General features: G+C 41.2%; 1 protein-coding gene and 1 non-coding gene across 4 annotated transcripts; one reads left to right on the top strand and one right to left on the bottom strand.

Annotated features, from left to right (window-relative positions):
* Nucleotides 1–1083: 1083 nt before the first annotated feature.
* Nucleotides 1084–10292, bottom strand: LOC105984812 (high affinity immunoglobulin gamma Fc receptor I-like). 3 transcript variants are annotated; one of them, XM_013015118.1, is made up of 7 exons: nucleotides 10222–10292; nucleotides 9590–9610; nucleotides 8084–8332; nucleotides 5466–5477; nucleotides 3783–4034; nucleotides 2283–2558; nucleotides 1084–1521 (listed from the first exon to the last, which is right to left on the bottom strand). In XM_013015118.1, the coding sequence occupies exons 1-7, from the start codon at nucleotides 10289–10291 to the stop codon at nucleotides 1304–1306; spliced, it is 1098 nt and encodes a 365-aa protein (XP_012870572.1). In that variant the 5' UTR covers nucleotide 10292; the 3' UTR covers nucleotides 1084–1303. The 3 variants fall into 3 exon arrangements, with proteins under 3 accessions (XP_012870572.1, XP_012870573.1, XP_012870574.1); XM_013015119.1 differs by lacking the exon at nucleotides 5466–5477; XM_013015120.1 differs by lacking the exon at nucleotides 5466–5477 and having other exon boundaries at nucleotides 8084–8329.
* Nucleotides 10293–23832: 13540 nt separating this feature from the next.
* Trnag-ccc lies at nucleotides 23833–23903 on the top strand. The gene has a single exon. It is a non-coding gene; the product is annotated as a tRNA-Gly (tRNA).
* Nucleotides 23904–26297: the final 2394 nt, after the last annotated feature.

The following is a 26297-nucleotide window of genomic DNA, read 5'->3' as shown; positions in this document are numbered from 1 at the left end:
GATCCTCAGATCTCAGCCTCCTGAGTAGCTAGGATTACAGGCGTGAGCCACCAGCAGCTCATGACTACTTTTAAGTCTACTAAATTTCTAAATTTATCTCAATGGAAGACAGCTCATTGTATTTGCTTCATTTAAAAGTTATATGTGACTCTATGTTGAAAATGAATTATACAAATTGTGGGCGGAAGGGAAAAGCTGGGAGAGCGAGGGAAGGGGTGACATGATCCAAAAAGAAATGTATTCATCACCTGACTCATGAAACAGTAACCCCTCTCTACATATCACACACACACACACACACACACACACACACACACACACACAAACACACACAGTATTAAGGAAACTAAGATGGCTTTTCTGCCATGGGAACACAAAATAAAAATGTGCTACCTGTAAGGAAACAACTCACTAGACACACAGTCTTCTGCTGCCCTGCTCTTGGCATTCACAGCTTCTAGAACTGTGAGAAGTATATGTCGTGTTCCTCAGCCACTTGTTTTCTAGTATTCTGTTATAGCAGCCTGAGCAAATTAAGACTGACTCTTCCTAGTTGTCAAGTGTGAACGCTGAACCAAGCTGCCTATGTGAAAATCCAGGGCTCTCCCACATCTACCTGTGCACATTTAATCAAGTAACTTAACTTTCCCTGGTATCAGTCTCCCTGCCTACAAAACCAGAATAATTAAATGTGGTAATTTTCCCTTATCTGCATTTCAAGGTCCCTTGGTGAATGACAGAAACTGACAGTATTTTTTTTTTTTTGGGTCAAGTCGTGGGGCTTGAACTCTGGGCCTGGGCGCTGTCCCTCAGCTCTTGAGCTCAAGGATAGCGCTCTACCACTTGAGCCACAGTGCCACTTCCGGCTTTTTTCTTTTTTCTTATGTGGTGCTGAGGAATCGAACCCAGGGCCTCAGGCTTGCAAGGCAAGCGCTCTACCACTGAGCCACCTTCCCAGCCCCAGAAACTGACAGTATTAAACCCTATATATACTCTTTTTTCCTATATGTATATATGTATAACAAAGTTTAATGAATAAATTATACACAGTAAAGAATTGGTGACAGTAATTAACAACAAAACTGAATTGTAGCAATATACTGTAATAAAAAATTATATGAATGTGCAAAAAAGAAGTTATATGCCATGGGACCCACAGTTTTAGTATCAGTCAACTTCTGAATGTTTGTATTCTACAGTGCCCACAGAGAGGAAGGGGTAGGGGCTGGTCAGATCTGTGGCTACCCACTGAGCTAGGACTGCTATTCTCTGGGCTTCTTGGGCTATGGCTTTTCCCTTTTTCTTAGCATTTCACCTCCTCTTCTGATCGTCGATCCTCTTGGAGGTAAGAAGTTACTTTCTTTCCGTCATCAAAAGCCAGAAAGACGTCTAAATCCCATTCTTTCTTTCTTTGCAGTTCTTTCTGTGTTTTCAAGCAGAGAACAGTGTCCACCAAAAACATGATTCCCAGTGACGGATAGAAAAGGATGTGAAACCAGACAGGAATTGGTGACTGGAGTCCTGAAACAGGAAAAAAAAAAAAGGCAAATAGAAGAGATACTATTTAGAGGTAAGTTATTTGAGGGAGGCCTAGGGTGCCTGTTCCTGGAAGAGACACTGGGAAGTTCAGCACACAAATGGAACTATTGGGAACACCAGCGGGGATACCTAGTGAACTCTTCCTGGAAGAGATTTAACTGCTAGGGTACTGTCAGCAGACTTAGTGTCAGAGATACTGCTCTCTCTATGCTTATTGAACGCTTAAATGATCTTGAAGATTAAATTTATTTTCCTAAACAGTTTTTCCCCCAGAAGGAGCTCACAATTAGATATCAACACATGGGCAGGAAATTATGTGCAGTCCTTAAAGTCACTCTCCTAAGCCCGCCATTTGTGCCCGTTGGATCAAAAGCTACACCCTGGTGTCTTTATAGTTCCAGACCCATGGCAGTCAGCAGGAGGAACTCAACATATTGTTGATGAGACTGTAAGAGAGAGGGAAAAGGGGAGGAGAGAAGGGAGGTAAGATTGGGAGGAGTGAGAATAGAAGATGAATAAGAAGAAAAAAGAAGGATGAGATGAAATTTTTTTAAAAAAAGGTCAACGATGAGAGAAGTTTGATAAAGCTAGTGAGAATAGTGCATTTCTAAATCCAGGGCTTTTTCCTAGAGAGATTTCCTCTTTCTAGCTAGGCCCTGAAATCCTGAAACCCTCGACCCCAGCCCAGCCCCAAGTGAGACCCCCTTCTCCTAAGCCAGTCTCTCTCCGTCATTTTCACTCACCAAGCACTTGAAGCTCCAGCTCAGGGCTGCGCTTAATGATACTTCCATCTTTTGTGGCAGCCTCACACCAGTAGAACCCAGAGTCTTCTCTTCTAGCAGTCAGTATCTGGTACTCAGAGGATGTGTTCCTATCCTGCAGGGTCTTGTTGCCCAGGTAGAAGGAGAAATAAAGCTGCAGCCCAGGCTGCAACTGCGTTTCACAGCTCAGGTTGACCAGATGCCCCTCTAGAAGGGGGGATGACAAGGATGCTGTGAGCACTGGAGCTGGAAATAGTTCTAAAGAGATAGTTGAGAAATGTTAGAGCTGCCTGCTTCAGTGTCAGCTGTCTTTCCACAACAGCCATACCCTCTTCCCATTTAGGAAACCTGCCCTAAGCAAATACTTCCATTTGGTATATTTGTTCCCACTGGCAATAGAGAGGTACTCTTGGGATTTTCAAACAGGCAGAACTATGGTTGCCATCTTGCTTGCAGCTTGTTGAGAAGAAGACCTTGACCTGTGCACACTTCCCTGAAGGACCATGCTATTCAAGCTATAGTCATACCACTACCAGAATACACACTCCCTTACACACTTGCCAGTTCAGTGACTCATTACTTGTGTCCCTGATTCAAGAGAAAATCCAGGACAATAATTTCTTTCCCACAGGAAAACACTTTTTTTTTTAAAGAAGAAAGTTGGAATTGTGCATACTAAGAGGAAAAGCATGAAAGCATCAAACCAGAGTCATGTTCACACTGGAACACAGGACACTGCTTAGTTTTAAATGCTTAGAAGTAAGACCAGTGAGACCACATTGTCCCTGAGAGAGAAAAGGAAATGGAAAGTATGCAGAACCAATTCTTAGTGGTTATCTGCTTTCTATTTTTATGGAACTTTAATGAAATCTGATTGGATTATTTCCTAATCACTCTCCTGACTACACTGAGTGAGTTTCTGATCTTTGTCAGTAAAATAAAACTGATGAAATAAATATTATTATTAGATATAATGCTCTGATATTTTTGGGTACCAGTCCTGAGGTTTGAACTCAGGACCTAGGTGCTATCCCCGAGCTTCTTTTGTTCAAGGCTAGCGCTCTACTACTTGAACCACTACTGCTGGCTCTTTTTTTATGCTCATTTATTGGAGATAAGAGTCTCACTGACTTTCTTGCCTGGGTTGGCTTCAAGCCACAATCCTCAGGTCTCAGCCCCCTAAGTAGCTAGAATCCCAAGAATGAACTACCAGCACTCAGCTAACTCTGATTTTTGGCAACAGCTTCTACAATTATGGGCATGCCATTTGGTATAGTGGGGAGGGCAGTGGACTGGAGTCCATTGACCCCAGTGACCTCTGGTCCTACCCAGCCTAATAGTCATCGTGGGGCCTTTAGTGAGTCAGTTTGCTTCCCTGGATCTCAGCTGCTTCACTCATACATTTGAGGGCTTGAGATATTTTGAATGCCTTTTTTGGTCCTTAAGATGATGATGGCTCTCTTAACTATTGAGACACAATACCGTTTACAGTGATAGACGTTCCGGCTGATTTGAAGCGCTGTCTTCCCTTGCCGGAGCAATGATAGTTGCCACTGTGGCTCACATTGGTTTTCAGAATTGTGAGTTCAGAATCTCGAGGAGAAAACTTAAAGGTTTTGCCATTCTGGTAGAAAAGCACATTGTACACCTGCTTGTCCTTCCAGCCGTGGCATCTCAAGGTCAGATTCTGCCCTTCAGTCAAGACTCTGGCAGTGGGCTGGAGCAGCAGCCAGTCTGGAAAGGATGGAATTGAAATGTTCACTTAGCTTTGAGGAAGAAGGAGGAAACCGAAGCTTGGCACTGAGCATTTTATCTTTTCTTCTGGCAGCATTCCACATTCAAAATGCTCCTTTATCTGAGCCTTGTTTCCATGGCTCTAATATCTAGTGTTTTTTTAAAAATAATTTTTTATTGTGAAAATACTGTACAGAGGGGTTACAATTACATGAGCAAGATAATGAGTACATTTCTTATCAAGCATTGTAGCCTTCTCCCTTGTTTCCCCTTCCCATCCCATCCTCCCTCCATCCCCCTCCCCAATCTAATATCTAGTTTTGGTAGAAAGAAAAAAAAATGTTGACCTGTAGTTATGTCTATGACCCCTTGTTGTCTTCTCTTTCCAGATCTCAGCAATTGGGTGGGACAAACACAGTTCATTCTATGTCATAGACAAAATTCTAAGATGGCCACAATGAGTCTCATACTTGTAAAAGCCCTTTCAGTGTAGCTAGGGTCTGTGATTCTCTTCTGACCTACAGGATATGACAAAGGCCACTCTTGTGTTTGTTTTATTATGGAAGACGCTTCCATAGCAGACTGGATGAGCTCTCCCAGCTGACCTTGAAGCAGTAAGCTGCCGTATGTGAAAGAGCTGATGAGTCTACATGGCAGAGACCATTAGGTGACAGCTGACAGCAAGCAAGAGAGCAGGATCGTCAGTCCTATCACCGCAAGGAACTGCACTCTACTAATAATCTTACGAGCTTGGAAGAAGGGGAAAAAGGAACACAACAACCCCGTCAGCAATCCAGTTGCAGCCAGCTAAGCTGCACAGCTGCATCTGACCCCTGGAAACTGGGACATAAATGCCTGTAGCTTTAAGTTTGTAGCTAAGTTTGTAATTGACAATAATTTGCTATAACGTCTGAAACAAATTGTTAATAGGAGCACATACCCTAAGCTAGAGATACAGAATGGCAAACGTGTAGACATGTACACCCTGCCAAGTTGATAGAAATATTCACACATGGGCAAGTCAGGGATAGCACAGGAAAACATAATCTCCGAGTCAAATGGGCCTGCCCTTCTTTGTAAATCCCTGGACATCACCCCAAATGTGGCCTTTACTTTTTCCTTCCCCAGGGACAGGGACTGTTGGATTATCTAAATCAAGATGAAAGTTTGGGGGGAGGGGATGAGAAGAAGATGGTAAGGGATTTCACCCTTCAGAATTTATCTAAGATTAGAAGGCAGGTGTTCCAGTGCTGTATGCAGCATTATTTTTGTAGTCTTGGGTACTGCCATAGTGACTCTATTATACCCAAGACTCTTCTTGTCTCTATTCCTGTCCCCAACCAAGAAGTGCTCCAGGACGACACTGTCCACGCATATACACAGGCATCTTTGTGTTATAGATCCAAAACATAGTGGGAGATTTTAAGATACCTCCATCAGACACTTTCAAAAACACACACAAAATTAAATGCCATGGTTAATCAATCTTGAGGCATGCTCTGAAAGAGAAAATTTAGATACTTTCCAAACATATATGTATGGTTATAAAATCTGATCATATGTTAGTTTAACCACAAAACAATTTTCAACAAATGCTGAGAATTGGTATCATATTTAAAATTAGAGGTGACCATCATATCCCACAAAAATCAGTCACAAGAAGCTACTTCCCAAAGGCTTTTAGATTTTTTTCATGAGCAACAACAACAAAAAGGAAAAGGAGGGCTGGGAAGGTGGCTCAGTGGTAGAGTGCTTGCCTATCATGCATGAAGCCCCAGGTTTGATTCCTCAGTACCACATAAACAGAAAAAAAAAAAAGCCTGAAGTAGTGCTGTGGTTCAAGTGGTAGAGCACTAGCCTTGATCCAAAGAAGCTCATAAACAGTGTTCAGGCACCCTGAGTTGAAGCCCCATAAATGGCAAGAAAGAAAAGAAAAGAAAAAGAAGCCGAGTGCCAGTGGCTCATGCCTGTAATCCTAGCTACAAAGGAGGCTGAGAGGATCACGGTTCAAAGCCAGCCTGGGCAGGAAAGTCCATGAGATTCTTACCTCCAATAAACCACTAGAAAACTGGAAGTGGTGCTGTGGCTCAAGTGGTAGAGCGCTTGCCTTGAGCTGAAGAGCTGAGGGACAGTGCCCAAGCCCAGAGTTCAGGCACCATGACTGACCAAAAAGAAGAAAGAAAGAAAAAAAAAAGAAGCCAGGCACTTGTGTCTCATGGCTGTAATCCTAGTTACTCAGAAGGCTGAGATCTTGGGATTCAAGTTTGAAGCCAGCCCAGGCAAGAAAGTCTGTGAGACTTATCTCCAATATACTACTCAGAAAAAGCTGTAAGTAGTCCTGTGGCTCAAGTGGTAGGGTTCAAGCCTTGAGCAAATGAAGTTCAGGCCCAGAGTTTAAGCCCTAGGACTGGCAATAATGATGATGATGATGATGATGCAATAAAACTATGATGGAATTAAAAAAAATCTTAGTCAGGTGTTGGTGGCTTACACCTATAATCCTAGTAATCCTAGTTCCTTAGGATCTGAGGATCACAGTTGAAATCTCTGCTGGATAGAAAAGTCCATAAGACTTATCTCTAATAAATCAGTAATAAACCAGAAGTGGAGGTGTGGCTCAATTGGTAGAATGCTTTGAGTGAAAAAAACTAAGGGAACTGGATAAAACAGGGAAAAAAAAAAAAAAGAAACCGCTTCTAGGCCCTGATTCCTAGTGCACGTGCACACGCGCGCAAACACTCACACACACACATACACAACACACACATTCCCCCCCCCCAAAAAAAAGCCTTGAATGATGAGTATTTTATATAAAAATGTATGGGATGAAAATTTTGCATATATATCTTGCTAATTTACTATTCAAAACCATTTCTACATCTTCATGACATTAGAGTAGGAAGAGGCCATTCATTCTAAGCATCATGATTGGAACACTAACAATTCCTACATTAACCAAGTATATTTTCTTGGTCTTAGCATCCACAATTTGGAATGCCAATGTATCTGTGATGAATTCTTCTGTTAGTAATTATGACAATATAATTTTTATATAGGCTGTAAAGAACACTAACCAAAAACCTTGGTATATTGTACTATAATCATATTAAGTCATTTCTTTCACTGAAAGAAATATCTTTGTGTGTTGGGAAGGTGGCTCCGTGGTAGAGTGCTTGCCTCGCATGAGGCCCTGGGTTCAATTCCTCAGAACCACATAAGCAGAAAAATTCGGAAGTGGCGCTGTGGCTCAAGTGGTAGAACACTAGCCTTGAGCTGAAGAGCTCAGTGCCCAGGCCGAGTTCAAGACTCATGACTGAAAAAAAAAAAAGAAATATGGTTGTGAAAAACAACCCAGTCTTAGAAGATATTTGCAACACTTGACAAAGAACCTATATCCAAAATAAATAAAGAGTTCCCGTAAGCTAATTAGAAAACAAGCGACACATTTTAAAAATGGTAAAAATTGGCTGGGAAGGTGGCTCAGTGGCACAGTGCTTGCCTTGCATTCATGAGGCCCTGGGTTCGATTCCTCAACACCACATAAGCAAAAAGAAAAAAGCCGGAAGTGGCGCTGTGGCTCAAGTGGTAGAGTGCTAGCCTTGAGCTGAAGAGCTGAGGGACAGCGCCCAGGCCCAGAGTTCGGGCCCCACGTCCAGAAAAAAAAAATGGTAAAAATGACCTAGATATTGACAGGATATCCAAATAGTTCATTAACATATGAAAATTGGTCAATACTGTTAAACCACCATGAAAATACAAATTAAGACCATCAGCTACTAAAATGACAAAAACAAAAAACTGTAGAAAATACAACTAAGATGGGTAAGATCCCAAACTCTCATATTCTATGGAAGTATAAATTGGTTCAAACTACTTTGAAAACCTGATCAGCAATATTTGCTAAAATTGAATATATACATACTTTGAGACCTAGGAATTTCATGATCAGACATCTAACACACACACACATACACACACACACACACAGATAGCATCCACATTGAGGAAGGCTCTGTGACTTCAGCCTTTCTGCTCTATGCCATACTTACCTTTGTGAACTTCTAACTGCACAGGGTCACTTAGTCTTGAGAGAGATGTCTGACACCTATATTCTCCACTGTCATTGGGCCTGGCCTCAGTGATGTTGTATGTGGGACTCGAGGTCTGAATGGCTGTGCCATTGAGAAACCACTGGGTGGAGCTGTTCCCAGGCCCTTCACAGTTGAAGGTAACACTTTCCTCTTGGAACACACTGACCCATGGAGGCCGCAAGGTGATCACTGCCCTTGTGGGGTCTGCTTGGGGGTAAAACAAAAACACAAACACGTACAAAGGCAAAACAAAACAAAACGAAAAAACAACCCAAGTAGAGTCAAACAACCCAAGTAGAGTCAAAGGATGGGCTGTATGTGCCTGGAAGGACTTGAGGCTAGCACAGGATAAACTGCATCCTTAGACTAGTTTGAGATCAGGCTGTGGCAGGCAGGCAGCCTTTCTTTGTGTCCAGACCCTGCTGTAGAGAGTTCTATCCAAGCCCTTACGTTATAACCTGAGCCTTGGGGATTTAGGAAATACCCATCTGTCCAAAGCAGGACTTTCAATGAGGGCAAACAGACTGAAGTCCGTGTCTGTGGTTGCTGCTGTGCTAGACTGAGTCTGTGGGTAAATTGTGAACTTTATTGGCCTCAGCACTGGAAATGGAGGCTTTAATGTCACCCTTTCAAACCTTCAAAACCTGCCTGGCTCTCTCTGACTGAGGAGAGCACACCGACTTAGCTTTCTTGTAAAGGGGACTGATTTGGAGCATGCTAGAAAACTTGACCAAGCGGCTTCTGTGTGTCTGTGATTCTAGCCTTTGCCTGCTCTCTTTTATATATACTAAGCCATTTGGTTCAGTAGCCAAAGCTCATTTAGAATCTTTAGGAGGAAAGTTTTAATACCAAAGTTTTACAGATAGGTACTGGTAGCTCATACCTATATATAATCCTTGCTACTCTAGAGGCTGAGATTTGAGGATCTCATTCAAAGCTAGCCTGGGCAGAAAGGTCTGAGCTCCAATAAATCAGCAAAAGGCTAGAAGTGGAGCTGTGACTCAAGTGGTAGAGTGTGAGCCTTGAGCAAAACGATTCAATTGGGAGCTCAAGCCCTGAGTTCAAGCCCACTATCAACATTTTAACCATTTTTTTTGGTCTGGTGGTGGGGCTTGAACTCTGGGCCTGGATGCTGTCCCTCAGCTCTTCAGCTCAAGGCTAGCACTCTACCACTTGAACCACAGCATCACTTCCGGCTTTTTTCTTTTTGCTTATGTGGTGCTGAGAATCGAACCCAGGGCCTCAGGCATGCAAGGCAAGCACTCTACCACTGAGCCACCTTTCCAGCCCCTCACTATTAACATTTTATCTTAGTAAAATCCCACTTAAGATATGGGAGGTTTTACATATAAATCTATCTCCTGTCTGTCTTCTCCCTACACTTGCATCTTTAGGTTAATGAGACCCTTCTTTGGGAAGTAGGAATGCAGCATAAGAGGAGAAGTTGGGTTAGAAGTCACTTACCCACTTGTCCATAGACTGGAACTGTAAGAGACCAGAGAACAAAGTCAGCTAACGGGAGATGACAAGGAAAGGGTCTCTGGGAAGATAGAATTAATGTGTATTGAAGTGCTGTCTTAGATCTCCTCAGAGTCTGTGTTGTTTTGGTTTTTTATTTCTCTCAAAATCAAATACCAACGGACCTGATGGTTATTATTGCTGAGGCTTTATTATTTTAATCAATTGGTTAATTAATTATGTACTGATATCACAGCTTGAACCACAGTTCCACTTCTGGCTTTTTAGTGGTTAATTGGAGATTTAAAAAAATCTCATGCACTTTTCTGCCCAGGCTGGCTTTGAATTGTGAACCTCGGATCTCAGCCTCTTGAGAAGCTCAGGTTATGGCTATGAGTCACCAGTGCCTGGTATTGAGCCTTTATTTTGGTAGGAAGCTTCCAGACTTAGTGCTACTTCAGGGACCCTTTTCCATCTTTTTATTAAATCAGCCCCAGTAAGCCATCAGATCACAGATACAACAGAGTTGTCTCCATACTCATGAATTCTAGCCTACCATATTTAAAAGAGACAAATAACCTTGACTCTCATAGTCGGAACCTACGCCCTTGTAGTCACCCGCTCTGAAGCCAACTTACCGCACAGGAGCAGAACCGTCAGGAGCCACATTGTTCTGTCCACTCTGATAGGAACAATGGCATCTGTCATGGGCAAGACATTGAAGAGTTTCTGCTGGGGGCTCTCAAAGCCAAAATTAGAAAAGAGGAAGGAAATTGACATTTCTGACCATTTTCACCATGTTCCTTTTCTGGAAAATACATCCCTAATTCTCAAAGCATGCTTTCTCTGTTGTCATAACCCTACATATGTGGCCAACCCTTTAGTTTGGGGGTTAAGAACTTTCTGAATCCAAGGGAAGAGCTAAACTTTTCATGGCATTCTATTCTGATTATATTCTTCTACTATTTTTGTTTGGCAGGGCAGGACTATGGCAAAATTCCACTTTTATTTATTTATGTATTTATTTATGTATTTATGTATGTATTTATTTATTGGTATGTGGATGCCAGTCCTGGGCCTTGAAGTAAGGGCTTGAGTGCTGTCCCTGAGTTTTTTGGCTCAAAGCTAGCATACTACCACTTGAGCCACAGCTCCACTTCCAGCTTTCTGATGATCAACTGGAGTTAAAGGAGTCTTATAGATTTTCCTGCTCTGGCTGGCTTTGAATTGGGATCCTCACATCTCAGCCTTCTAAGTAGCTAGGATTATAGACATGAGCCATAGGAATCTAGGAATGTTCCACTTTTATACTGAATGCAAGAGTTGGTGAATGTTTAGTCATCGGAATGCAGAAGACTCACCTGCCTCTAGGCTGTGTATGAGGGAAATCCTTCCAATGCAAGCCAGCCTCTGCACCTCTAGATAGGGGGATACAGGAAGGATCAATCTTCCATTTTTGGTAAAAATCAGCATGAACATCTATTTCAGTTACACAGTTACTATCAACAGTGCCTGTGGAGATCCCTACTCCAGATAGGGAGGCTCCACTGCCATAGTAGCAGGAAGTACAGAGGAACATATCCTATTTATGCTGCTGCCCATTCTACATCTGCCTGAAATACCATTGTCCTCATTCTTACAACACTTGCCAGAGACATTGGATCCTGTCTCCAATACCATATGTGTAGTACCAAAACTCACAAATCACAACCAAAGAGACTACTGTGGATACACAAGTATCAATACAAAGAACAACAACAACAAAAAATAGCAACAACCAAATCAACAAATTAGTATGTCACCTGATAAAGTGCATAATCCATAGTGAAGATTCAAAAGATGTCAAAGTGGATAAAAGCCTAAAGAATTCAAAAGAATAATTTAAGAGCTCAATGAAATCTAAGAGTTGAATGAGTTAATGCAGAGAAGTAGGTAGGTGCTGGGGGAAACACTGGGAGAGAATAATGGTGGATGACCCTAGGTAAACCCAAAACATAATAAGGTTGCAAATTAAAAATACTTTCATAGAAACAAATTCATATTCATATGATGAAGACAAAGTCTATACTGCAGAAGGTGTCACAGAAGCAGCTGATTATGAAGGCAGGGTGTCAGGAGATGGCCTGCCCACAGATTGGTCAGCATTACCAGGATGCAGCTAAAAAGAAGAAATGGGAAGAACAGTTAGGGAGAGGATGAAAAGGCTCCTGGGAGGTGACACAGGAAGCACAGGAAAAAGATGGTGGCTGCGACTCTGATGCAGGAAATGAGCAAAACCATGATCCCACAGTTACCATCATGACTTTATCAGAAATTCGCCATCTTGGGTTCGCCATCTTGGCCACGTGTTGGGTTAAGGGTTTGACTTCATCTGACCCTTACCCTTCCACCAAGCTTACTACTCCTCCACCAATTTATTCTAATGTGCTTTGCTAACAAGTTGCTACCTCTTTTCACAGGCCCTGGAAACTGAAACCGGATCATCTGATGTGCTTTGTTAGCAAAGATGAGTAAACATTATTGTCAAAAAAAAACTGGGGTTTGAGTTTTGCCTTTTTTGTTTGGTGTTGCCTATTCTAGCACTGACCATGTGGTTCTAAAATATTGGGCAAAATAATGTCATCTTACTGCTGGAATTCCAAGAGTCTATGGCCATTATTCATTTTTGCGTGCTGTAAAACTTAATGTGCACAGTGTGTAGTGTGTGTATATGTGTGTACACACGCCTATGTGTGTATGTCTGTGTCTGTGTAAACTTATCTGGCATTGTAATCAAGTTACTTGGCTTAAATGGTCTGAGATTCCTGAATTTTGTTCAGTTTGAATTCGTAGTTCAGTGCCAGCCAGTCTATACATAGTCCAGATCCAGTCCATCTCTTCCAATCTGGAAGACAATCTCACTCCTGACTAGACCATCCTGACTACTTCCACCATGGTAAAAGTAGACTGGACTCGTGCCTGACTCCATCACCTGCCGCTGATTCCTGGTGAAAGATTGCTTTGGATTTGTAAAAACTAAGACTCTTGTGTGACTTTCTTTGTGTAATATTAGGTTTGTAATCTTACCCAGCCTAACCTGGAAAAGGCTGGCTATGTTGTTATGTTAGTGAAACTGAAACAAGTGTAGGCCAGGAGAACCTCTTGTGAACTTTGGTTAACTTAAGCACCCTTGGGGTCACCAGAAAACAATACTATATCTGTGCTAAAACTCTCATCACATCTACTGAGCTTTGTCATGGCAGAATATCTGCTCCTTGATAAGGATCAGATAAGCGCTACTTATTTCTGTTTGATTTCCCTGTGCTTTAATTGGAAATCATAAAGGATTTTTGTGGCAAAGATTACAGTTCAAAACCAGCCCGGGCGGAAAAGTCCCTGAGACTCCACCTCCCAACTAACCGGCAAAGAGCCAGGCTTGAAGCATGGCTCACGAGACTATTATCGCTAATTAACCAGCCAAACACTGAAAGTGGTACTGTGACTCAAGTGGTAGAGTGCTAGCCTCAAGCAGAAGTGCTCAGGGACAGTGCCCAGGCCTTGAGTTCAAACCTCCTTGAATACCAACTGGGACGAGCCATCCCAGCAACGAGCACCTAGACCCAGCCAGTCTGGGGAACAAGGGACCATGGAGAGGAGTAAGAGATGATGTCACATCAGCCACTTTGTGCCTGCCCTTTCAAAACTAACCAGAGCCGGAAGGTCAATAGAAGTAAGAAGCCTGCCCATCTAATGTCCATACTTGTCTATCTTCTAACTGGACAGGAATTTACATTCTTGCCTTTGTTACCTGACGCTCTCCCCTACTTAGTCGCCATATGCCAGAAGTAGGTAGGGACATTTCTACCAACTCCAGGGCAGCCTGGAATGCAGGAGATAAGAACTAGCCATTCTAGCCAAGTCATCCAATTTTTAATTTTCTTCCTCCCCAAACCCTTCCTCTTGCCATTTGTTTGCTTTCTGGCATTTTTTTTTTTTTTTTTGCCTCGCCTCTCCTGCCTCAAGAGACTTCTTCCAGACTTCATTCAAGAACTACTACCAAGGGGCTGCTGCTGCCTTCTCTGGGAGAGGACCTCATCTCTACCTTGCCTTTTACCCTAATTCAATGCCCCTTGCCAGCAGGAAGTAGCCTGAGAGAATCTTCACCCTTTTTCATAATTATCAAAAGGCTGCCATGCAGACCCAGGGCAGACACCTCCCCACCTCTTGGCTAAGTTTCCAACCAGTATCTGTGTTACCTAGGTAACTGGCACAGCTGGAAGCGGTCACACCCTTCTCCTCCCCCTCCTGCTAGGTTACATCCTGGACTCCCCCCCCCCCTTGCCTTCCATCTGACCAAACATGGGTCTCGGGTCCTGAGGTCACATCCAGATCCTGTGTGGCCATACCTTTCCCCCACCAGGCCACACCTCTACCTTTCCCTAGCCTACATAAATTCTGGCCTGGGGATGGGTTTTCTCTTTCGGTCATGCTTCTCCACCAGGCATGGCAGGGGCAGCAGTTTGGTAAATAAACTTCTTTTCCTGCCTGAATAGCGTGTGGTTTTCTCTTCATTGGCTACCTAATGAAACCTACCTACTTAATATACCTTACAGTTTCCATAACTCACGCACAAGCAATAAGAACTTGTCAGCTTGATGTCTGTGAATGGGTGGCCAAGAACACATTGCAAGACATCTCAGTGTTACCTATTATCTCTTCTGACATTACCAGGCAGTCCTACACCATTATTAATGTGGCAAATATAACTAAACCCTTCAAAGACAACCTTCTGAAAACTAAATTGAAACTGTGAACTATGAGTTCAAATTTATGGAATCTCTACATAAGATGTGGTTTTTAGTGGTGGTGACCCATGGCAGGAAAATAATTCTCGAGATGTGGTAGAAGTTGTTCCATATCTCCCTAAGTATCTATTTACATGATATTTAGAATGTTCTTAAAGCAACCGTAGATGGTATTATTGTAAGGAAGGTTTTGGAGAATATTTAAGCCAATCTTGTATCCAAAAAACAAGATATAAGCAAGGTTTCATTTGTACTACTAGGTGACGAGATATTTCAGTGGCACAACCAAAATTGTCATCAGCTGCAGTCATGAACAGTTTAGCCAACCTCAAATTGTTCCTCAAAGTGTATATTAAAAAAAATACTGCTCCTACAAATGGTGTTAAAAATGAAAAGTGGCCAGAAGATATTATTGCTAAAACCAAGAAAAAGCAGGGTATGAGAGATCATGCTTATAATCCTAGCTACTCAAGAGACTACAATCTGAGGATTACAGCTCAGAGCCAGCTCAGGCTGACAAACCTTAAAGACTCCTATCTCAAATTGACCAGGAAAAGCCAGAAGTGGAGGTAACATTTGAGTGCAAAATCTCAGGAACAGCAGCCCAGGCCCAGGCCCTGAGTTCAAGCCTCAGTATGTACCCACAACTACCCACCAATCTTATCTTCAGGTTCTACTTTTAATTCTAGCACTCTTGTTTTTGCAGTTCCTTGCGCTAAAGACTTGAACCTCTCAAAAACATTCATAAGGGTTAGAATTACCTTTTTCTAAATTCCCATACATGCTGAAAATTGTGCCTTCCTCCCATAAAGCACCAGTATTATTAATGGTATTTAGAATAATGAATCTTTTTCTGGAAAGTTTTACTTTGTTCAGATTCATTAGCGGAATCTCTAAGCAGAGTAGTTACATACTTTTAGAAAATGTATTTCTTAAATAATAAGACTGGAAAGTCAAAACTACTCCTTGGCCCATGGACTACAGAAGGGCTACTGTGTTAGCAAGCCTGAAGACAAAATTAATATCATTGCATATCCCCAGCCAAGCTCTTGAGTGACCAGGTACATTGACAAGAAGATGAAATATTTTGAAAGACATCTTTGTTTCAGAGCCGATCTCAACAGTCAGATTACAATATTTGCATATCACCTTGCATAATGTGATATTTTATGCAGGCCTTATTGGTGCCTTTGTAGAGTTTAGGCAGAGTAGACTTAGTAGGGTTTTCAGAATTGTACATGAACATTGGCTTCAATTTATAGCCACCAGCTACATTAGCCTCTAAGAGCAGATAGCCTATCCTTTGAAGCTCTGGGTGGACTTTGAAGAAAGGCATTGATTTCCCTCTTGCTATCAAAGCACCTGCAGGCTCCTGGGTAAATCTGTTTACCTCTGTTGGGAATCTGTTGCTTATCTGTTCTACTGTTATCTCTATGGTAATTGATGCTGAACAATAATCAGCTGTAAATTTTGTATCAGGGTTTGCTACTTCCTTTTGCTCTTTCAAGTGATTGTGTGTTTTCCCCTTAAACCAACCTCTGCTGGCTGCAAACTTTGCTTCTGCAGCCCTCTCACCTCTCACAGTTCTCATAAAACTGAAGTAAGTGGGCCTGGCTCTGGATTAAACTTTGGTTTAAGGAAACATTGCTCATTTGATATTCTCTCCAGACCACTAAAATACACCAGCAACAGGGTTGTTTTGCTTTCTCACATTGTGTGTGTGTGTGTGTGTGTGAGAGAGAGAGAGAGAGAGAGAGTGTGTGTACTGGGACTTGAACTCAGGGCCTTGAAGCTTCTGTTTGGCTTTTCCTGCCTAAGGCTGGTGTTTTACCCTTGAGCCACACCTCCACTTTTCACCATTTTCTACTGGAGTAGGACTTTCAATTTCCTTCAAGAACTTTTCCTTTATACTTATAGCTTGGCTAACTGCTGCAGGTGGCCTACATTTAAGCCTGTCTAGCCCTCCAACAAGCGTTCTTCAGTAAGCTTACTCATTTCCAGCTTTTGATTTAAAGCCAGAGACCTGTGAATCTTCCTTTCACTGGAGAGAGGGAAAGAGCTGAGGAAATAGCCAGCTAACAGAACAGTCAGAATACATACAACATCCTAAACAGTCAGAATACATACAACATCCTACGTGTATGCAGCTTACGTATCCCAAAACAATGACAGTAGTAACATCAAAGACCAAAGATCATAGATGACTGGCTAATCGCTACAACAGCTATAATGAAGAAGTTTCAAATACTGCAAGAAATACCAAAATGTGACAGAAACATAAAATGAGGATACTAGAAAAATATCACCAGAGATTTACTGTTGCAGGGTTGCCATAAACCTTCAATTTGTAAAAAGCAAAACAAAACCCTGAATGAACAAACAAAAAACTATTCTTCTATGAAATACAATAAAGTGATATATATAATATTTATACATATACACATGTCTTTGTTAATTCATGGCAACTTATAGTTTGCATTCTCTAAATGCTTATTAATGACATAATGAAAATGCATTTAAGTTAATAAGAACTTATTTTTTACATACAGGTATTTTATTACAATGTAATACTTTATCATATTATTTACAGATTCTTTTGTGTTTCTTTATAGACATTCATATTATCTGCACATATTTAGCTTTAGTTTATCTTTCTAATCTTAATGTGGCTCTTCTCATATAAGCTTTAGATAGACTTTTTTTTCAGGAAAATGCTTACTTCTTCTAGAGCTCCTAAATGAATTTTCCTAAATGAATGTTAAATTTTATTGGGTTCCTTTCTCTTTAAATTTAGATGATAATATGTTTTCTTTTAAAATTTATTATGACTTATAGATTTTTTTCTATAGAGAAAACTCTTAAAATTCTCAGATCATTATGTTTTATTATATATATTTTAAACATGAACTTGATTTGTACCTAAGAATCTATCTATCTATCTATCTATCTATCTATCTATCTATCTATCTATCTATCTATTTATCTATCTATCTATCATCTCTCAAGCACACAAGCTAGGCAATGAGTAACCTTTACTGTATGACCCCATTGCTTCATGGAGTCACATCAGGTTTTCTCAAACTACAGACCTAAAAGTGGGGTACGTGTGGCTTGGTGGACTCAGCAAGACTCTATTGTGCATAGATAATTTTATGAAAATATTGTACTTGGGGGAAGGGCCGAAGAAAGTCCTCATCCTTAAAAATTTTTGTACAGTGACTTTAATTTTAGGGTTTTATCCAGTGTAAGAGTAAGTTGGGCACACATAGTCTGACTCGTTCCTTGTCACGAAGTTTGGTTTCTCTTCCTCTGAAGCCAGTAAGCTGATTCTAAGTAGGAAGTGAAAATAAAATTCACTGGAAAGACAAAGAATCAGAACTGAAAGTCAATTCATCCATCCAAACAAAGCTGGAAAATTTCAATATTTTACTTTCTTAAGAATATGTTACTATTGGGACTGGGAAGGTGGCTCAGTGGTAGAGTGCTTTCCTCACATGTATGAGGCCCTGGGTTCCATTCCTCAGCACCACATAAGCAGAAAAAGCTGGAAGTGGCAGTGTGGCTCAATTGGTAGAGCCCTCACCTTGAGCTGAAGAGCTGAGGGACCGTGCCTGGCCCAGAGTTCAAGTCCCATGACCTACAATAAAAAAAAGAATATGTTACTATTATGTTAATTTTGCACATGAGATAAAGCTAAAAGGAACTAAGTGAGTAACCTCTTGGTCAAAAAGTAAGTGGTACAAACACACACATATATATGCACACAGAGTAAATAAGACATAAACTAGTTCCAAGTCTAGCTTTGTGCACAGCGATACAATGATTAAAGCCTTGACAAAATCATAATTATAGCTAACCAACTCCAAGTGTGCGTCTCTCAATCTTTCTCACAAGCAATTAGCAACTATATTATGTGGAAGAGAATAAGGACAAAATTGAATCAAAGCTGGGGCTTCTTGGGAGAAAATTAATCTTTGGAGTAGGGATGTGGAAAAAATAAAAATAAAAAACTAACCACATTTCTATCTAAGTGGCTAGCACTTAGTAGTAAACTAGTATACGTGTTGTATATCTTCTGAATTTTCAGAGGGTAAATACAGTCTTTTTGTATTCAAAAGAAATGGGAGATGACATTTCTCTTAACTATTATTTAAGATATTAAGGTAGAACTCAGTAAAGACCCTGTCTGAGCTAGAGTTAATATTACCCTAACCATTTGATGAGCCCAAGTCAGAAAAAGACATGTTTAATCCCTAACTTTCCAGCCAAAGCACTAAGTATGTTACCAGAAAGTTTAGGGCAGCTGAATAACCTCAGTCCTTGTGTCTGGCAAGAGAAAGATTCATGGAGGGTGTGCTAATAAGTAAAGGTGATAGAAAGGGCATGGCATAGACATGCCACAGAAAAGACAAGAAAGACTTCAACACTTCAACCCATTTCTGCCATCTTGCCCACCTTCCTTGTTAGGAGATTGGCCTTAAATAGGGACATTTGGAGTCCTTGAGGATGGCTTTCTGATTGGTGGGTTTCTTTTCTGTTACCCGTAAGGTTGTGATTTGGTGTCCTATCCTTCTTTTTTTTTTTTTTCAATTAGAAGTATGCTTTTAATGTATATAAGAAACAGTCATGAATAACCCTGCTCCTTAGGTTTTGACTCCTTGGGTAAGAATCTATAACAGGGGCTGGGAAGATGGCTCAGTGGTAGAGCGCTTGCCTTGTGTGCATGAGGCTCTGGGTTCGATTCCTCAGCACCACATAAGCAAAAAGAAAAAAGCTGGAAGTGGCACTGTGGCTCAAGTGGTAGAATGCTAGCCTTGAGCTGAAGAGCTTGAGGGACAGCACCCAGGCCTAGAGTTCAGGCCCCACAACCGGACCCCCCCAAAAAAAGAATCTATGACATTTTTCCTTAAAAACTTCCTGTCATTCTTTTGTAGTCTTCTGACCCCAACCTGTCAGGCAGATTTGTGTTTCTCAGATTGTCCTGACATCTGCAATTTCTATAGGCCGAAATTTCCAGATTGGCTGGCTTTTCTGCTCAAACCATTATAGATTGAGTCCTCTGGCTTCTCCTCTCTTGACTCCATGAAGATGCTACAAAATTAATGTAGAATAATAACTGATTATAGCAGACTGTGTCAAATAAACTGTGTCTCTTGTTGGTGCCTACAACTGTATCAAAGGCTTGAATGAATCCCTTTTCATTACAGCAGCCTAAGTAACTAAATGCTAACCATTGAAGTGATTCCTAAATTACAACTGCATTTATAACCGCATTCTTTCCCATTCCACTGCTCAGTTTGTTTATGGCATTTTAGTCAGGGCCTCCTTTCCTAGGCTGGTATTGAACTTCACAATCTTCCTGCTGTAGCCTTCTAAGTTCTGGGCTTACATTTTAGTGACTGAGTGCCTATTCTCTAGTCAAATGCACTATTTCCTTTAAATTATGAAGGATCCCTACTGGGATGAATTCTAACTGAAAGAGAAACCATTCTCTTCCTCCCCATTTCCCAATAGTTATATAAAACCTCAACATTAAAACAAAAAACCCCAAAAGCTCACCTCTGTAGCTTAAGAGAAATGGGGAACTTAAGGGGGAGAAGATGAGAATGAGAATGAGGTAATGTTGGGTAATCTACTCATATGATTTTGTTTCCTTGTGCAATTCTTTTGATTATTTTCATATTTCTTCAAGATCTTGTTCAGAAAACCTCTTGATTTTTGTAGCCTATTCCAATTGCTCCTTTTCTGTGTTACTGTTGTTACTTGTATGGAGCGTAGACTATCCTACCAGGCATCCTTTTTAAAAGTCTGTTTAATATATATATATATATATATGTCATATACATAATATGTTTTGATTCTCTAAGCATAAGCATTTTCCGGGGGAAAGAAATCACTGCTCCTGCTCCATTTGTATTTTGATGTATAAGATCACTCAGACCATCAATACATACTTGATAATGAATATTAAACAAATCCACAAGTGGTTAGCATTTTCTCTTCTTTTAGTCATATTCAAAATCAGAAATCGGAGGCTTATTAATCCTCTTGGAAGTTTCTGGACTCATGTGTTTTATACACAAATATTCACTTAATGATTTTGTATTTGAAAACATTACCACTAAATGGAAATACATGGTTAGATGTTTTCATTATTTAAATTTTAATGGGAAAAATTAATCCAAGATATCTAATAGAACATATATAGATTAAATAAACTAAATTTCTATAATCAATCAATAAAAATGAGAGAAATGAGTTCAATTTGTACCTATGAAGATTTATTATCTGCCAGAGCAGAAAGAGAAGGGTTAGTTGCCGACCATGTGGGAAGATTCAGTGCCTACCACAGATCTAAATGTATTTAATTCTTAAGACTTTCTCTACATAAAAGCTAAACACAGGAAGGCTTTATAAAATATTGCAATGACAAATATGCCCAGCAGATTTGAGAGTTATACATGGTGCAACCCTACAATTCCCCTCACTGGGTATGTGTCTACAAATGTTACTGTTCATGGCTCTTCTAAGTCACAATGATTTGCAATTAAAAGTTGTTTCACATTTCTAACACATAAGATTATTTCTTTGTTTCTTTGTATGTCCCTCCCCCACAGTATAACCCCTGCTTTCACTGTATTTGATGTTGTTATAATTTGTGGAGGGGAAGGGAAAAAACAAATCGTTTACATAGGGATACAGGTGGACCCATTGTATCAATGAGACATACAAGTCATATGTCGAAAACAAACTTTACAACTTTGGTGGAGGGGGGAGGAGGGTTGGGTGCAGGAGGTGGGGGGAGGATGGGATGGGAAGGGGAAACAAAGGAGGAGGCTACAATGCTTGATAAGAAATGTACTCATTATCTTGCCCATGTATTGTAACCCCTCTGTACAGTATTTTCACGATAAAAAAAAGAAAAAAATAGTTGTTTCACAGATTGACTAGAGGCAATCATTCTAGGTAAATTGGTGTGTAGTATTGTGTCATTCAAAAAAGAAATATGAAGGAGGGGAGATATAAATTAGGAAACTGAGTCATGAGTGTTAGGAAAGAGCAGGTGGACGAGAGGAGGAGAGACAGAAGGCAGAGACCTCAGTAGACCAGGACAGGCTTTAGTCATGGCTGCAGAGGGCCTGACTCCATGTAACACTGAGCAGGGTCAGAGAAACGAAGAGCAGGGAATGTGGGAGGCTTAGGTTTTTATACATTCTAGAGCGTGACCCTTTGGAATTTCTTTGTCCTCTCTCGTTGGGAGTTGATGATCGGATCTGTTCTGTTGGGAATTGATGGTGCAAACAGTCCTGCTTCTGGTTTATGGTGGGGGAATACTGATGCTGCTGGCAGTCCTGCACTTCCAGATAAGGTCAGGGGTGAGGTTTTCCTGAGAGCCAGGAGGGGGCCTCAGGGGAGGGTGGTCAGTGGCCATGGGAACAACATAGCCTTACGAGAACAAAGCAGATGCCCATCAGTACACCAGAGAGAAAATTATACAAGGAATTAAACAGGCATCACGGGTCAGAAAAGGAAAGGGCACGAGGTAACTAACCTAAGAACTGTAGGAAGAAATGGTCCGTTTAGGGTTGAGGAACAAAAGTAGTACGAGGCCTAGGTTAAGAGAACTTGATTATTTGGGTGATGAATCCCACATAGCTGAAGTCTGACATCTGAGGAGGAAATTGTTGTTGTCTCTAGAGCTCAAGGGAAGCACTATGCCACGGAGACTCAGAGAAGAGTCTTTGAAGAGAGGAAGCCCAGGGCCGATGCTGGTAGCTGTGAGGGGTTGTCTCCAGGCTGCCTCTGAGATTTCAAACGGGGGAGAGGAGAGGGGGGAGGAGGGAGGGGAGGGGAGAGGAGGGGAGGAGAGGAGAGAAACAACTGTCACTGTTGGGGTGAAAAATCATTGCTAGGATGATTTGCTGATAGGAAAGAGAAGATAAACAGGAAACCGCAAGTCCCTTAACCATCCCCAGCCTTGATTTAACAAGAAGAAACAAGTTTAACAAAAAAAGGAGAAAAATGTGTGTTCCAGGTGGCTTACACCTGTAATCTTAGCTACTCAAGAAGAGGCTGAGGTCTGAGGATCTCATTTTGAAGTCAGCCAGGGCATAAAAGTCTTACTATTCATGGCTCCTTTTAGCTCCCAATTAACCAGCAAAAAGCTGGAGGTGGAGCTCCAAGCTCCAATTGAGAGTGCAAGAACCTGAGTTCAAACCAATAGCAAAGCCCCCCAAAAAGAAAAGGGTTTGCAGAGTGTAGGTTGCCTCTTTCTGAAGCCAAGAAATTTAAAGTGTGCCTGTTCTTCCAGTGCTATGAAGATTTGTACTCAAAACCTTCTACTATGTGAGACTACCTCCCTACTACCTAACCCACCTCCCCTGGTAGTTATTCTGGGGTAAAGTCTAATGAACTCTTCTGTCCTGACTGGCCTCAACCTGGGGTCTCTTCAGACCTCAGTTTCTTGAATAGATAGGATTACAAGTATGAGCCACTGGCATCAGGCTCAAAATAGAGTTTCTTTTAGCGTATTTCTTTCATTTACTTTTTTTTGGGAAACCAAAGGAGTCATCCAAAAAATGACATAACTTTTCAATAGCTATTATGACAAGAAGTCATCAATTGAACAGTCATGTGTTCATTATGGACATAGGATACATGCTTCACAAGGACTCAACTCAATTGCACATGAAGAGAGGAGGTTTGGGACCTCAGAACAGGAACTGTTCCAAAGGAGAGAAAATCTGGAGCTCTGTCTATTTCAGAACATGCTTGCTAGGCAGGAACTCTACTGCTTGGGCCACATCTCCAGTCCTTTTATGCTCTGTTATTTTTTAGATAAGGTGGGGGTATTTTTTTGTTTGTTTGTTTTAACTGAACATAACACATCCAGCTACACATGAACTAACATCATCAACCAAAATTTATTATCTCTGTCTTGGTCCTGACCCTAAGTTTCCTTCTTCCTCGAATTTAAATTTTTCATCTACTTCCTTCTTTCTTTCCTGGATTAGAATTTTTCTTCTGGAGCCCACAGGTTAGGTGACCCCCTCAGAACCACTAAGGCAGCTGTTTGAGGTTCAAAATTTAAGATTTAGTATCATTACTCAAGGGACCTGGTGATTTTCCTATATATTTTTTTCCTCTAAAAGAAACTGTTATGAAGCCTGAAAAAATGGTTTTTGTGAACTGAAAGTGTGGATCAGACAAATCGGGTATTTTGATATTTAAAGTTTTGTCTAGTACATGTACTTAACAGAAAGCATTTGTGGTTTCGTTTTGTTTTGTTTTTGGCGGTCGCGGGACTTGAACAGCATTTTGTTTTGATGTCTGTCAGTTTTTAGCTTACACTATAAAAACCACACCAAATAAACGCAAACTAACTCAATCCAATGAAAACCTTTCTCCCTTTTGGGTATGTTTTCAGTTATTCCAGATCTTTTTTCGACAGCTAGCCAAGAGAGAGCATTGGTGGTTCAGTGGCAGAATTCTCGCCTCCCACGCGGGAGACCCGGGTTCGATTCCCGGCCAATGCAGAATTAGTTTTTCAATTCTCTGTGTGTCCTTATACTTCTACTTTGTAAAAACTGTATTGTACGAGTAACTACTGCGCTGAGACATTTTGGGGAATGGCTGCATGATCAAACATACACGAATACGTTTAATTCGAAGTCCTGCAGTGCTTGAACAACTTGTCTACAGTGAATGGTCACAATTTGGGCTATTGGTACCAAGAACCATATTACTTGCTCGTGCGGATCCCTGGAACCCCGTAGGGTGCGAAGACTGCTGGTTTGCTTGCTGGACCTTAGGCTGAGCCCTGGGCCATGCCTGTCTGCAGAGCGTTTAGAAAGGACGGGAACCGCAGCCCGGGAGGGGGTGGGGCGGGGACACTAGAAGGACCCGGAGGTGTTGGGGTCCCTCGGGAAGGAGCCAGATTGAAGAGCTTGGGGAGTGGAGAGGACCCCGAGTCTGAATCCCAGCTACCGGCAACCGCATCCATTAACATCTGCAGCCAGCAAGACCTTCGCCTGATTCGCCAGCCCACTTTCTGTTCCAAGAAGGGGTCGGGTCCGTGTTACGGGCAATGTGTGTCAACAGGTGTGGGCTTGAAAATTATATTCCAAACGAGAGAAGACAAACTCCAGAACTCGGGAACGGGCTTTCTTTCTTTCTTTTTTCTTTTAATTTCTTGGCACCTTAGGGATCTCCTGGAAAAGGTTTTAATTTCAGAGCAATACAGGTATGTCATGCTAGAAAGGGGATTCATTTATTTCAACATTCTTTTTTTTTTTATCTAAGAACAGCATCCGTGTAAGATTTCCTTTTTAAAAACACATTTCAAACCAGTGACACTTAATGTCTCTTAGTAATATGTATTTGCTTTCAAAGATTCTTTTTTTCTTTCTGTAAAATAAGCTGTTTGAGGGTGAGTATCCGAGGTGCGGGGGATGAATGCGGATGATCAAAGTGTCTTGTTAGGAGTAGCAAAATAGAATGATGAAAACTGTTGAAATTGCTTAAACAAAGGGAATAAAGAGAGAGGGGGGAGGTTAATTGGGAGACTTTGTGCTCATGTGTGAAAATGTGACAACAAAAAAGTCACCTTTGTAAAACTAATGTTTGCTGACCCTGCACAGGTGGCTCATACCTATTAGACTAGCTTCCTCAGGAGGCTGAGATCTGAGGATCACAGGTTTGAGGCCAGTCCAGGTAGGAAAGTCTGTGAGACTTATTCTAATTAACCTGGTAAAATTGTGTCTCAAGTAGTAGAACACCAGCCCTGAGGACAAAAAGCTAAGAGACAATGCCGGGGCTCTGAGTTTAAGCCCTAGTAAAGGTGCACATACATACAGGTGTGCATATACACTCACACACATACACAACTACTATATGCTAATAGGGGAAAAAAGACTTTTCTCTGGACATTTGAACTTTTTTTTTGGGGGGGGGGTCTGGTCATGGGGCCTGAACTCTGGGCCTGAGCACTGTCCCTCAGCTCTTCAGCTCAAGGCTAGCACTCTACCACTTGAGCCACAGTGCTACCTCTGGCTTTTTTTCTTTTTGCTTATGTGGTGTTGAGGAATCAAACCCAGGGCCTCAGGCATGCAAGGCAAGTGCTCTACCACTGAGCCACCTTCCCAGCCCTGGACATTTGAACTTTCTATGTATAATGATTTTTTTTTTTTAAATCTCAGACAACAATACTGTGCTTTGTTATAACTGTTGGAAATCTCTGTTGGAAAATCTCTTAAATAAAAATTACAATACATTACATAATGTCTTAGTTTTTAAAACATTTTTCCTATTCACAAATATACTTGTGAATACTTGCAAATGACATAAGCTGTGAGATATTATTTGCATTACAATTTATTATATTATGAAATTCATTATTTCCCTCAAAGAAACAAGAATTTATAGAGAAATTTTATGCCCCATTAAAAAAGTTTCCTTCCCTTAATGCCCTTGTCAAAAGAAGGTGTTAATCAAATAAAATAAATATTACATTATATAAACAGCCATTCTATTTTCCAAAATTCTCCTCTGGCTCCAACCAGTCTTAGTTCTTCAGAACTGTTGCCTTTATCACTGGTGCTGATTTACTTCTGCCAACATCACAGCCACAAGAGAAGATAGTTCCAGATCAGCCTTGGCTAAATAGTGAGGCCAGTTTAAAAAAAAAAAATCCATCTCTCCCACCCAAAAACAAAACAAAAGGAAACAAAAACCCAAAATGAAGCAAAAACAAAATAGCCTTTGACTTCCACAAAAACCAGTGAACAAGACTAGGCTAACATTTTTAAAAATCACATTTAGTATATTTGTCGTTATGAACACTCTTATCCTAGAATAAAAGGGGGGGGGGAATCACCTTCCCTTCCCTCTCCCCTTCCCTTCCCTCTCCCCTTCCCTTCCCCTCTCCTTCC

Source organism: Dipodomys ordii, unplaced genomic scaffold, assembly GCF_000151885.1.
Source record: "Dipodomys ordii isolate 6190 unplaced genomic scaffold, Dord_2.0 Scaffold26, whole genome shotgun sequence".
NCBI classification, from domain to species: domain Eukaryota; kingdom Metazoa; phylum Chordata; class Mammalia; order Rodentia; family Heteromyidae; genus Dipodomys; species Dipodomys ordii.
This window is presented reverse-complemented; position numbering and strand designations above follow the sequence as displayed.